The 14,173-nt window shown below is 46.7% G+C and overlaps 1 protein-coding gene across 1 annotated transcript in view; it reads right to left on the reverse strand.

Annotated features, from left to right (window-relative positions):
- Positions 1-772: 772 nt before the first annotated feature.
- Positions 773-14,173, reverse strand: part of FAM83F (family with sequence similarity 83 member F) — a 160,127-nt gene continuing 146,726 nt past the window's right edge. Inside the window, exon 5 of the mRNA XM_078683395.1 lies at positions 773-5,482. Within this exon, the coding sequence (XP_078539521.1) occupies positions 5,415-5,482 (68 nt within the window). The 3' untranslated portion in view covers positions 773-5,414. The remainder of the gene's footprint in view (positions 5,483-14,173) is intronic.

Raw genomic sequence — 14,173 nt, forward strand, 5'->3', positions numbered from 1 at the left:
CCTACTTACACCCTTTTCTGTGAGTTTAAGGCATACATAGTATGTGGCACAGCACTCATGATGTACTATGTGAGCTAGAAACTATTTTCGCACCCCATCAGAAAACTATGCGATCCTCAGTGCCTGCCATTTTGAATGGAGAGCACCTGCATTTCTTATCTCCGGTGCAATACCTCTAATAGGAGAGTACCAGCACTTCTCAGTATCAAACAGGTACTCTGGGATAATGAGTAACTACGATTTCCTATTTCCATTTCAAGCACTGCTCCAAACCCAAGTCTGTAATCATTAGCCGTATATCTCCCTTCCCAAACCCTGCATCTGCCCTCTCTAAACCCAAATAATCCACTTACAAAGCCATGGATGTTGTTTTTATCCCACAAGCTACCCTTTAGAATCTGAATCATGGCCCGGACTCCAACCCAAAATCCCCCAAATCTGCCATTTTAAATGTCTTACCCGCATACCAAGTAAGCACATATATACCTTCTCCAACTAGGACTTGCTCTTACCAAATCAAATTATCCCCTCGTGTAATCTTACCCTCTTGCCACATATCTACCTTATGTGACCTTAATTGACCACTCTTTATCTCAAATCTTTTTTCCTAATCTTGCACCACAAAATGACATTTTCTAGCCCCCACCTACTCTCTACCCCCATGCACCGTCTCTTATATAACAATATTTTTTATACATGGTTACCCCAAATGTCTAAAAATGCCTCCTAACAAAATCTCGTGGAGGTAATTTTGAAATAAAATACCACATGATAAAACAGTTTTGTTTTTTATTTGTTTCCATCTCCCAATATTTTCAAGTTTTGGTGTCATTTCTGTAAACTGATGTTTCTATGATGTTTCATTTACCTTTGCTGAGTTGATCTCACGCCCCATGCGGGCCTTTGTTTACCAACATGTACTCCTTCTATGCCAAAACGTTTCAAAGTGGAAATGCGAATCACCCAGACTTGGGAGTAAAACTGGCTTTCAAGCTGAACACCTCAAAAGTGGTGGGCCATTTGGCCTGCCTTGTACAATAATTCAGGTAGGTGCCTGAGATGCTTGTTCACTTTAAATGAAGATCTGATTGTTTAGACAAAATTATACAGTTAAGTAAACTGTTTGACAAGGATAAAGGTGGAGCACGAGCGACACGGAGGCGCACAAATTAGGAATTCAAAAAGGATGAATATTGAAGTGGTGCACACAATGGTTCATTTGTTAAAAATATATAAGTGCTGGGTTTCTTGTTAGGAGGCAGCTTGCACCAGCCTATTTCTCCTGCTAGCGCTGCCTAAAACGGAACCAACCACTAGCCATGAAAGTGGGGAGAGGAAGTAACGTAATGGCCACAGCTACCGACTTCAGAGCTGGGCAACCAGGTTCAGGTCTCTGGGTCGGCTCAACATCCAGGGATTCTGGGAAAATCATGTAACCGCCCCATGCCTACCATACATGAATGAGTCCTTAACTGGTGCTCATGAAAAGCGCTGGTGTTGATGATGGAGTGCCGGTGCGGAGCACTGGAAACCACCGGCTCAAATTAAGCACTGGGTGCACATCAACAGAGAGGCCCACTCTGGTGTGGAGGGGACACCTTGTGTACTGTTTTCCGCTTTGGAGCTGCATCTTGTGGTGGTTTCGAGATTTGGAGGTCACTTTGTATTTTTGAGTCCAGTGCTGAAGGCTTCATCTGGTATATTGTGAATAGTTCTGCATGCTTTAACAGTAGTATTTTATACTGTTCAAATTGCCTTTTGTGGAGTAGTGTGCCACGGTTTGAAGCCGCATGTGATGTGCTGTGTCCAGCCTTGAACGTCTCTTTTGGAGCACAGTGTCCATTCTGATGGTCTAATGTCAAGTAGTGTGGCTGGTTCTGATGGCCAAATATTGTATCAAGATCTAAAGGCATCATCTCCAGAATGTCCTAGGCAGGCTGAAGATAGTTTGGAGATGGGCAACTAAAATGGCGATTGGGATAAACCACAAGTGCAACTGGGGAAGGATGAATAAACTAAACATGTACACTGGAAGAAACAATGACAAAAGTAAACCTTCACACTGGAGCGGAGGTTGAAGAAGCACATCCGCCTCCATGAGAGGAAGTAGAAAGTATAGACCTTAAACACACTCCAGCACAGTATTGCGAAAGCAAACCGGCCGCAATCGATCTGGCAATTGGCAATGTAAACATGCACACTGTAAGAGACGAGGTAGAATGTAAACATGCACCCTTCTCGGAGTGGTTGATGAAAGTAAGCATATACTCTGGCAGAGAGGAGGACGAAAATAAAGATGCATACTAGGAGTATGAGAGAATGCAAACAACCACAATGAAGGTAAGGACGGACAAAGAAAGCGTTTACCCTAGAAGAGAGGAGGAATAAAGTAAACATGCACACCGGAAAGGGGGGCGCAGGAAGGAAACATTCATACTACAGAATAGGGTGAAGAAAGTAAACACTAACAAGAAGAAACAGAAAGTAAACGCCTACACAGGGGCAGAGAAGGAATAAAGCTATACATGTACACCGTTTTAAAAATATGCAGCGAGTCAGTGCTTATTTTGTAAAAGAATAAGTGACTGGGCTCAAAGTTTTACACTGAAGCCCTGTGACAGGGAGAGCCGCCATGAGGGTATGTGGGGGGGGACGTGTTGCCGAGTGTCACCACCCATAGTGCCTCCTCGTCTCTCTCCCAGCAGCAGCCGATAAAGCCCCCTGTGTACCTTAAGGAGAACGTAACAGAGCCCTGTTAATTTTAATTGGGCTGAGTTCGCCGGAGTCCCCGCCCTTCTCGGACGTCACGTATGACGGTGACACACCTCCCGGAACTGAAAAGGAGGAGCTCTAGCCGGTGGAGGAAGCACGCGGATTTGAAGAGGAGAGAAGAGTGTCGCGAGGAGGAGAAGAACGAGAGGAGAGGTTGCCAAACGAGGAGAGTACAGGAAGACCCGAGGAGACATCAAGCCGGGATCTGGAAGAGCCAGGAGGCCAACGACCCCACGCTCCGCCCAGCCATACTACAGGAGAAGTGTGGCTCTCACACGTGCGTGCCTGGTTGGCAGGTTGGCCTGGGAGGAAATTGTAAATACCCAGACTGCCTCACCGTATCACCTGTGCACTCCCTCCCTGAGCACCCTCGACACTTATCCCTAGCGTGGCAGAGCACCGAGTGACTCCTCACCCCCTTTCCCGATCGTTAATACGAGAATACATCACACTAAAACAGGCTCCTTTTTGTTCTTTATTTTCTTTTCCCTGCTGCTGGGCCCTATTGCCTTCGAGCCTGAGAAACCCTGGAGAGGCGACGCCGAGGAGTAAAAGGGAGTGAATCCCCAGAGAGCGAGAAAGAGACCTCCCTCCCGTACTATCGCGCTAGCCCCCGCAAGAAGAAATTGTTAAAACAAATAAAAACATAATTGACCAAAACACCTGTGTCCTCTGGTACCTCACACCCGCTCACAAGCCTACAGGCAGAATTATTGAAGGTTGGGTTGGGTGTCGAATACCAAGGCTGTGTCGCCTTGATTTCACCTCATACCTCTTTAATCCACCGCCAGACACTCCTTGCTTCTTTACCTCACTCTTTTAATTTGTTTTTCATCCCTGCTTATTGCCTTGGTCACTGTTTACCGTCTTGCTCGTTCTCATTTTTTGACTCGTGTTTTATTCCCTATTTTGCTGTGGATCAAAGCCTGTTCGGGGGAAAAAAAAAAAAAACTGAAACGGCCCTTAAAAATGAGTTCTGGTGGGCCCCCGCCTGCAACCACCAGCCCAAATTAAGCACTCGAGAAAGTAAACGTCCACTGGAGAAGAGAATTGAGAACGTGAACACGTATGCTGGAGAAGTGGAGGTAGAAAGTAAACATTCCACACTGAAGGAGAGGATGTAGAAAGCACGAATTTAAAACTGCAGTAGAGAAGGTAGAAAGTAAACATTATATATTGGAGAAAGTTAGTACACCGGTGTAGAAATGGACAGAGCAAAAGTGTATACTGAAGAGAGACTGAAGAAAGTAAAAGTGTAGACTGGATGAGAAGAGAAGGAAAGTAAACGCGTATGGTGGAGGGGAAAGTGGAAAAAGTAAAAATGAACCCTGCTGCAGAGGATGGAGATAGTAAAGATGTACACTGGGGGGCTGTAGCAGAATGGGTGTACTGGATTAAAGAACAGAGTGGTACTCGGCAAGCGTTCACATTCCTAAAGGCTAGAAACACTGTGCAAGAAGCGGAATATCCACAGATAAAAGCACTTGTAGTGCAAGACTAGGTCATCGTGTGAGACTGGCTTCTGACGAACACTGCAGCACCATAAGATGGAGTAAGCAAGGGTAAAGTCTGAGACCAGGTGGGTCGTTCTCAAGAGCAGCTGGCGTACGTGGGGACTTCATGGACCCGATAGTCCTCATGTGCAAGCATATGTTGTATTATTTGAAAGAACCCTGAGAAATAAAGGTCTGCAACGTTTGCCGCCAAAAGGTAAACCCCTTGTGCAGTAGCAGGATCTTGCAGATGGTGGAGTGCTAGCGTTATGCTTTGGTCACAACCATGGGGATGATTTGGTGACATGGTTCATTTCAGACAGGACACTGGAGGTCTGCTTCAGTCCAAAGAGGGCACGGGTGCCTTTGTTCAGTCCATAGGGAATTTGTTGCAGGGATTGATACTCTGATGAGGTCTGGAGACCTGTTCAATGATGCACACAGATTTGTATTTGTGGACGAAAATGGCATTTAGAGGTTACACTGGGTCACCTTCATGGACTGGCATGAAGGAACAACCTCTATCTCTGAGCCAAATGCCACCAACCTCTCTCTCGATGCCCTGCTTACAGTGGACACAGATGCAACTTGCACGGTGAACCCACCACTTCATTCGTCTCCTATGCAGTCCATAGCAGCCCTTCGGCAGGACCCAGTCAAGATTTATAGATGTGCCCAATGCGGACAGGCAATCCTAGACCTCGGGAAAGGTGGGCTTATAGGTATGGTATACACTCCAGAGCCTGTGATGTGTCATCCTTTAAACATCTCTCTTTGAATGCCCTACTGTGTCCTAAAGCTCCTGCAACTTCCTAGCAAAGAGCTAGAAGACCCCACTATAACTTTGCTTTGGTTTACAGATAGCGTTACCCTGGTGTATTGCCCTTGGAGATTGGCCGCACCATATGTCACCATGGCCCAGCACGCACATGGCCTCCTCCATAATCTGGGACCCAAAAGCATTCTTCTTATAGGGCACATGTGGATTACAAGAGTGTCCTACGCAATCCTAGTGTGTTGAGTTTGTTAATAATTACATCCCTTCCTCGAAACGGTATGAAGACTGTTTTTTGGGATTCCATCAGAAGTTCAGGGTTGGTCTTTTCTTCTGGGAAGCAGCAGTTTCCAGTTTCCGGAAAGCCTCCATTCTCAAGACACGGTACACTTGTCTGCAGACTTGGGCTTGAGGCTTCGGGTGGATTTTGGACTCACATTACCTGAAAGAAAGAAGAAACATGTGAGAAAGAGGTTGGGGTGTAGGACCTTAACAGCAAAGTGATGGGAGAGCTGAACCAATGGAGTGCCCTGCAAAGGTAGTTAAAGATACGGACAGTACAAAGGCTGAGACGGCGGCTGTCATACCAGGGTTTTTGTAGTGGCATGTGTTGCAGTATGCAGGTTAGGGTTTTACTAGAAACATATCAAGCTACAATTATGCTAAATAGCAAGAGCGAGACCTTTAATGATATGACACCAGAAGTTTGAGTTTCCCTATGTGCAGGCCTTAATTTTTACCAGCAGAGCATATAGGGCCAGATGTAGGTAAATGTCATTTACCGATTCGTAAATACCGAATTTTACCGGTTCGGTATTTACAAAATCGGTAAATGCTATGTAGGTATTTTTACCGATTAATTTAACGAATCTGTAGAATTCGGTAATTACCGAATCGGTATTTACCGATTTGGTAAAATTACCGAATTCTACAGGGGGACAGGGTGTCACCTTGACACCCTGTTGCACCCCTGATTCAGGCTTGTGTGCCATGTGACACACATACATGCCGTCAGGGCATGTATGTGTGCCACATAGCACAGGTGTACATGCACAGATGTGCATGTACACAGGAATTAGTTATTTACCATGCAATAGTATTACATGGTAAATAACGAATTCTTAGGGGCCTGTGGCACTTTTTCCAGTGCCACCTACATATAGATTTAATGATTCGGTAAATTTACTGAATCGGTATTTTACAGAATCTGTAAATTTACCGAATCGGTAAATTTACCGATTCTGTAAAATCTAGGCCCCCTACATCTCAATCACCAAATACCGGTCGGTAACGGCCGAAATCAGCCGTTACCGACCGGTATTTGGTGACCTACATCTGGCCCATAGTGTGATCTCTCCACTGCTGGAGGAATTTAGGGTCCATCTTTAATTGCGGTTCAACAGCTCAGCACCAGGAGCCACAGAGCTTTACCACTCCCTGCTACAGGAAGAATTCCAAAACCATCTCTATAGCTGCAGCCTCACTCCAAAATAATAGGGTAAAGTGTGCCATGTCTCCCTTAGCAAGAGTTCTGAGACCCTCGAAGCTGGTTTCTCTTTCTCAGCAGCAGACATTATAAAGTAATTGATAAACAAATTAACAATCCTGCCAGATAAATACTATGAGATGGCAGAAACACGTGTTGAATACGAAGCTGCATGCAACCGCATAACGTACCCAAAAAGCCAGAGGCTTGGAAGAGTACAAAGTCTTGTCACTGCCCATACCCCAGAAATCTTTTAACAGTATCTACGTGGAAGGCAACCTGTTTCCCTTCTTTCACTTTATAATGTAAAAACTAGTTCTTAAAACTGTGGTAAGTAACTAAGCTTTGGCAGTACTTGTATTGTTGGTCATGGCAATAAATAATTATTGTATTGAATACCATCTCTCCCATTGCAGGAAGAGCTGTGAAATCCTCAAAGCCTGCAGTACCAACTACCACCAGAGGGCAATATACAATTGCCCCATTACAAAGAGGAGCAGTTAAACTCATTGGGCCCGATTCACAAGGCTAAACATACACTTTTGTGCAAGTATACTGTTTTTTGGTATTCACAAACTATGAGTGTAGTTTTACATGTAGTATCTTTACAACTGCGGAATCTCTGCACAAGTGGCCTAGACTTTGCCACATTTGCAGAGACTCCACACTCGGGCCAGAGGACTCCTTGCTTGGGGTGGAGGACTCTGCACAAAACATAGGACAGGTGGAGGACTAAGTCAACTTACTAGTATTCAATGCGTTAGTGATGCAAATAATGTGGTCTAAAACATGTATAGGTTGTTACTAAATGTGAGGGCAACAGAGAGGAGTAATGAGTGGTTTAGGGAGGTGTTTGCTTGGGTCTTTAGAGAGACCTGAACTAACCACAAAACACTACCAGGATTGTTATTTTGCCACTACACTCATAAGTCTCTGACTTACAATGGTAAAATTAGATGTTTGTGTAAGTTGGCAATTTTTTCTTCATTCACAAACTCAGTTAATATTAAGTTTATGACTGCGAAGACTCCGCAGTCATCAACTTGCTCATAACTGGTAGTTTGTGATAGGTAAAACATTTGTCAACTAATACTAGGGTGACCAGGCGTCCGGGATTTGCCAGGACAGTCCCAGTTTTTTAAGAGCTGTCCTGGCAGATTGAGAAATTTCGCTTATGTCCTGGTATTCAGAGAGGGTCGACTGAAAAGAGTGGGAGGTGCATTTTTCTGTTTCATAAAGCTGGGATATTCAGCAATTGTTATAGGAAAACAATTTAACAGGCATGATACTGGCTTTAAAAATTGGGTTTTATTTATTTACTTAGTGCATCTTCTGCAATTCTATGCTGATAAGTGCTGTCATTGAGTGTGCTCAGTTGATTTATAACCGTAGTCCTACTTTTGCTAAATGTCCTGGTTTTAGGTTTTAAAAATCTGGTCACCCGAACTAACACAAAAGTGTAAGTTTTCCTTTATGAATCAAGCACTCTATGGCTGCTGACTAGCAGAGGGCACTGCACGTCTCTCCCACTGAATCAGAAGCAATGAGGCATTCTACAGTCGCACAGGCCCAGCTTATGGCATGGGCGAGTGGGGTGCACTCCCAGGGTGATCATTTTAGAGGAGCTGTGAGAAGCTGACCCGGTATATGATGTCCACTAATGTAAGTTGTCACCTTGCACTAGTCCAGACAACCCTTATGGTGATTTAACCACATGCGCGCGGCGGGTTTTCCCACTGCGCGCTGAAGTTTTTAAAACCCCGCGGTTCATGACGAGCTCAGCTCGTCATGAGCGCACGACAGGTAAACCTCATGACGAGCTGAGCTCGTCATGAGCGCAGAAGGGGTTAAGAGGTCTCAGACAACCTTAGAAAGCTATCCAAGCGGTAGCTGTGGAGAGGAGCCTTCAGGCTTAGTCTTGAAGGAGTGTAAAGCAGCTTGTTATACCAGAATGCAATCTTATAGTATAGATTAAATGAAAAGAGAACCATACATAGTATTTATAAAAATATGTATTTATTATAACACACTATCTAGTACTTTTACTGTACCTCCCACACGGAGATAGACACAAAGCACACAATACTTAAGCAAAAGAATCACAGTAAATAGCACTAATACACAGTGGGCCCCCGGGGGGGGGGGGGGAAACCAAACCATATACTAAGAAGTGATACAAGGGCATGACTCTAGTCAGGGCAATGTCAAGAGGACGTAGAAGTGGTGGGGACCCACCGAACCACTCATGGTAAGTAGATAGGGACCCTCACGGAGAGCGTGTGCAGTGTGTGAACACGACCGTGTGCTCTGTACAAGGCTTGGTTGGAATTTTAAAGATTAGGGACCCTTCCCAGTGGACCCTGAGGAAACTGTGGTACCCAAGTTACCTATCCCAGGGAAGCCGGGTTCATAGGTGTGAAGTGGCGTCGGAAACCGCAGTCGAACCCAATGGAGGACTTCAGGAAAGTGCGGTTGCTGGACAAGAAAATGTCCGGAGGAATCCAAACATGGATTCTTGAAGAGGTGTACCTGAAAGCAGAGGTGACAGTGTCTATATCACTCAGGGGTGACCAGGAGACTTGGAAGACTGATGCCCTCCGCTGTCAGGTGCTTCAGGTAAGAGGATGGTGACCTTGACTCTGCAGCTGCGAGGACCGGGTGGTGCGGAGGATGACCAGGACCCAGATACGAGCTGTCCCGTGAAGGATGTCGAGTGCTGAGGGGTCGGTGTCCGGCGAGAGCACCAACAAGCCTTGGCAAATGAAACCCGTGAAGGAAGTCAAGAAGGTGCACGGTTGGGACCAGCAAAGTTCAGGAGACTCACCACAAGCAGGGGAGTCAGGGTAGGCCCCACGCAATCAGGGGGGCCCAAGGACAACAAAGGTGACCCTCAAATGAACCCACAGGCCAAAGGCACCGAAGTTGTAGGAGGACCTCAAACAGCTCCCCAAAAGATGCAGGCCACGATGCACACAATGTGGTGTGGCCGAAGATTCTGGTCACTGGAGGTGCTCGAGGCTGGGGCTACTTGGCCCCTGAAGATCTTCTTGCAAATATGTCAGCAAGCCTTTGCAACTGCAAAGGGGACGCGGTACCCTGGGGTTTAGTTATTGCAACCCCCACAAGGACTACGGCCTCAAACGTGGTAAGAGGGTAGAGCAGGCCTCGGGAGCTGAGGAAAACCACCACCTGTGTTGCAGAGCCCACGGAGTTCAGAGGAGCTCGGGATCTGCAGACCGGTCGTCTTTGTTGCGGTGACTGCGAATGCAGGGGAGTGACTCCTTCATTCCAAGGGTTGTTCTTGATGCTTCACAGGCCCTGGAAGGTTCCTATATGATGCACAGGCATAGATGATGCAGCAGACTGTAAGGAAGACAAAGTCAGGCCCAAACGAAGTCCAGAATGCCCAGACTGTAGAAGTGCAGTGGTTTCAGTTCTGATTCTTTTCCCAAGATGAATCTAGGGACCTACACCCAGGTAAGCCCTCCCTTGGGGAGGGTCTGTACAGGGGGGATGTTACTCCCATGTCCTTTGTCCAGTTTCACGCCACGGCGGGAGCCAACGGCCCCCGGGACTGGTTTAAACTGGACTATGCACAGGGACACCAAATGTGCCCCTCATGCAGACTTTTAAGCACTGGCAAGCACGCCCATGCAGCCCTAATACACTAAATACTGTCCGGGAGGTGGTCACACCTCCCTGTGACAGGATGCCTATTGTTCTACCTTCCCCTGCTCGAGCTTGGCTCAGCAGCAGGAGGGCAGAAAGGGGTCTCTGGTTGGCAGCAACCATTTTGTGCTGGCCGGGACTTACCGGGAACACTGAGAGCCTAACGGTGGGCTCTTCCAGTGCTTGGAATCATACCTCCCACATGGTTTACAGTGAGGAGGGGTATGATTCCAACATATTTGATACCAAACATGATCGGATTCGTTGCAGCCGTTTTTGAGATGGTCATCATGCGGTGCCGCTCTATATAGTATATGACTGCTTCACTGGCAACCCGGGAGAATGGACTTCGTAGACTGCAGGGGTGTCCTGCTCATGCAGAGGCACCCTCTTACTTAGAACCAAGCACCCTGCCTTCAGGATTGTAAAGGCCTGCTATAGGGGTGACTTATAGGTTTAAAGTGCAGTGACCCTTAAATATAGTAAACCTATATCTTTAGTAAGTGGTGCATGCACCAGCTTACACAGGCTGCAACGGCAGGCCTGTAGTTCCATTTTGAATGGTCTCTCGTGCGTGGCATAATACATGCCGCAGCCCATGGGAGACCTGTGGGGTACCTATGCCCTGGGCACATGGTTACCATATGCTAGGGACCGACAAGGGTACCCAGGTATCCAATTTGGGATGTACCTAAGCATGAGCGGATTTTGCGGATCCACGATTCACGGATTTGCGTATTCACGGATCGTGGATCCGCAAAATCCGCGTATTTGCGGATTGACGGATTTGCGGATTTGGGGCGGGGCTTCCATGCAAGTGCACATGCCTCTTGTGTGTATAAAAGGTCAGAGACCGATCAGAGCAGCGGATGAAGATACAGAAGCTCCTGGCCACAGGAACAGCACGAGGATTGCGCTCGTGAAAGTCAAGGATGCAAAGGCATCTGTCCAGCATCACAGCTGATTAGCGATGGTATATTTGGGAAGAGGGCACAGCTGCCCAGCCTTGACAACGCTCACGATTGTTTTTTGGGCCGATGAATGAGTCACTGAATTTAAGCTTCAACTAGGGCACATGCTTCAATGATATCTGTAAGTGCCTCCGGTTGAGGTTTAATTTTTGTGCCAGGACCATCGTGCCAGAATGAACCCTGCCCTTCATATTTATTCAAGAAGACGCCACCGTTTTGTGCCATACCTCGTTGGGTAAATGTATAGTGCTTTCACTACACTACAGCTGCCTAAAGTGCCAGAGAGTTGTCTACAGCGACCAGGTGTGTGTTACTATGCAATCGCGCCGAAGGGCGCAGGGGTCCCTTGAGTGAGCTATAAAAGCTCCTGGCCACAGGAACAGCACGAGGATTGCGCTCGTGAAAGTCAAGGATGCAAAGGCCTCTGTCCAGCATCACAGCCGATTTTCGATGGTATATTTGGGAAGAGGGCACAGCTGCCTGGCCTGTTAACTATTTTACGATGGCGCCGGCAAGCTGCCAGCGCCATCCTAAAATAATTACTAAATTAGCTTCAACAGGAAGCTCGAATAGATAAAATAAAGCAGATGCACGAGCGCCTGCTTGATTTGATCTATTAGTGCTTCCTGTTGAAGCTAATTTAGTAACTATTTTACGATGGCGCTGGCAGCTTGCCGGCGCCATCGTAAATTAGTTACAACAACAGGCCAGGAAGGCTTGAACTTTTGGCCTCGGAATCCGCCACTCGTGGATTGCGAATTTTCGGTAAATTCGCGAGAGTTCGCGGATCGCGGATTTACCGAAAATTCGCAAAATCCGCGAGCGTAGCGGATTTTGCGCTCATGCTTAGATGTACCCAAGTCCTGAACACAACAATTTAGGGAGAACGCAGATAGACTGGGGTCCTGGTTAGCAGGATCCCAGTCAGACTAGTCAAAAACAGCATCACATCAAGTAAAAAGTGCAGGTGAAGCAGATCCTATTTTCCTATAGGTGTGAACAGCATTATATGCATTAAAGTTCATGTAAACCGCAGCTTCCCTCTCACTAAACTCCAGTGATTCAGTTTAAAGAATTTTCAATCATTTTTTAACATGTCACAGGTGCAGTTTTTAACACCCTACACTTACTTGCTCTCCCATCTCCCTCTCACCCCTGCCAACACACACCATCAGCACCCCCCACTCCCCCAACACATAATTTGGCACCAACCGGAGCTACGCTGTCGGTGATTATGGGGAGTTGGGGCGAGCAGAGGTGTTTCCTTTCAGAGACCATGCACTGTTCTGGTGTAGTCAGCCATGGTCTGTCCTGTGAACACAAATCGAACTCAATCCCTGCTGCCTCGTTTTATTCAGCAACAGCAGCGAGGCGTCAAATTTCTATTGGCCCAGCCCAGTGTACTATCCAGGCCAAGGCTGCTATGCATCCTCAGTAGCCTCTTAACCACTAGAAGGAAAGAAGTTGTCAACCGGTAGGTGCTGCGTTACCCTACACCGATGGTGTTCCTTGTGAGGCTCGCCGAGTCTTTAAAGGGATCTGTGACACTTTCTTCAGCTGCAGTTCCACAACGTTACAAGAGAGGGCAGCCGATGACCATGAAAGGAAAGTCTGCCTCATTGTGTGTGGGCGTACAGCATCCAGAAAGAGACTTGCTCGGGTTGACAGTACAGACATGCGCCTCTTCGGTGGCGCACAGTATGGCACAGGTATCTTCGGGCTTCAAGCTGTGCTTTCTATATTTCTTCCTCGCGTATATTTCTACTTTAAATACATTGATACAGTGCTGCTGTGTCACCCTGGCTGGCAGTATATTTTTGGACCCAGTTTTAAAAGAAGGAGCTAAGGCCGGATGGGTGAGTCCAGGGGACAGCCTCCATTTTGTCGATATGGTTATTACAGTTATTTTATTCGACTCACCCTCCACCAGTGCACTCATCCACTGTCGAAAGTCGTAAGAAGTGTACTTCCTTTGTGTATGGGCAGAGGTGACTCACGTGTACCGACACAAGAGCAAGGCCGGATTTAGGCAGGTGCGACCCACCTGGCGCTGATCCCTGCTGGGGGGGCGGGGCTGTGTTTAGAAATAACCCATGGGCTTAAAGGTGCCTGCTGCAGAAATCCTGGTGTGTCTAGCAGTTTTCGGGCAACAATAAAAATATAAAGACAACTCCGGTAAATTTGCCCAGTGGCCGTTTGATTCATCATAAAGTAGCACACAGGGTTAATGTGCCTGCTGCAAAGAACTTGTACCATGCGCCGCTCAGAACTGTATTTTATCTCGATAGCTTAGTGAGTTACTACTATTGTCACAGAGATACTTTTATTAATTGCAGTTCATAGGTTACAATTCTAATATAGCACAGTGACCTGGCGACTGTCAAAGAGATGCATGCAAACTGCATGGTATAGGTTAGAACCTGTAGTCGCCCCCACCCCCAAGTCTTTCATTATCCTAATGTTGATAAAAGTGTTTTGTGTGGGTAGAAATGTATTCCGATTAGCAAAGCCAACCCCAACCACTGTGGCATGTTTTAAATCCCGAGTTTGTGCTTCACCGGACCACTCTCAAAATACACTGCCTATTAGTATGGATGAAATGTGATTCCTACACTCTGTAGTCCTCATGGTCTAATGTAGCATTCCCTATAGGCTGATTTACACACGTACGATTCATTGTGTCTGTATAATGTGTGTGTGATGTAAAGTTAAGGTGGCCAGATGTCCTGGATTTCCCTGGACAGTCCTGGTTTTCAGAGGACTGTCCCAGTGTCCCAACACTTTTCTTAATTTTAAATACACGTCCCGGTTTTTGGGACAAAGGTTAGGTCATTCTGCAAATCAGAATTTAAAGGTATGTTCTCCTATCAGGCGGGTCTCAAGACTGAAATAATTTTTGTTTCTGCTAGGCATCACAGAAGGAGGTTGATACACAGCAAAGAGAGAGAGTAGGGAGTAGGGGGCAAAGGAGTACAGGGTGGAAGTCCTGCCGTTGGGAAGGCTATGT

Source organism: Lissotriton helveticus, chromosome 1_1 (genome assembly GCF_964261635.1).
Source record: "Lissotriton helveticus chromosome 1_1, aLisHel1.1, whole genome shotgun sequence".
NCBI classification, from domain to species: domain Eukaryota; kingdom Metazoa; phylum Chordata; class Amphibia; order Caudata; family Salamandridae; genus Lissotriton; species Lissotriton helveticus.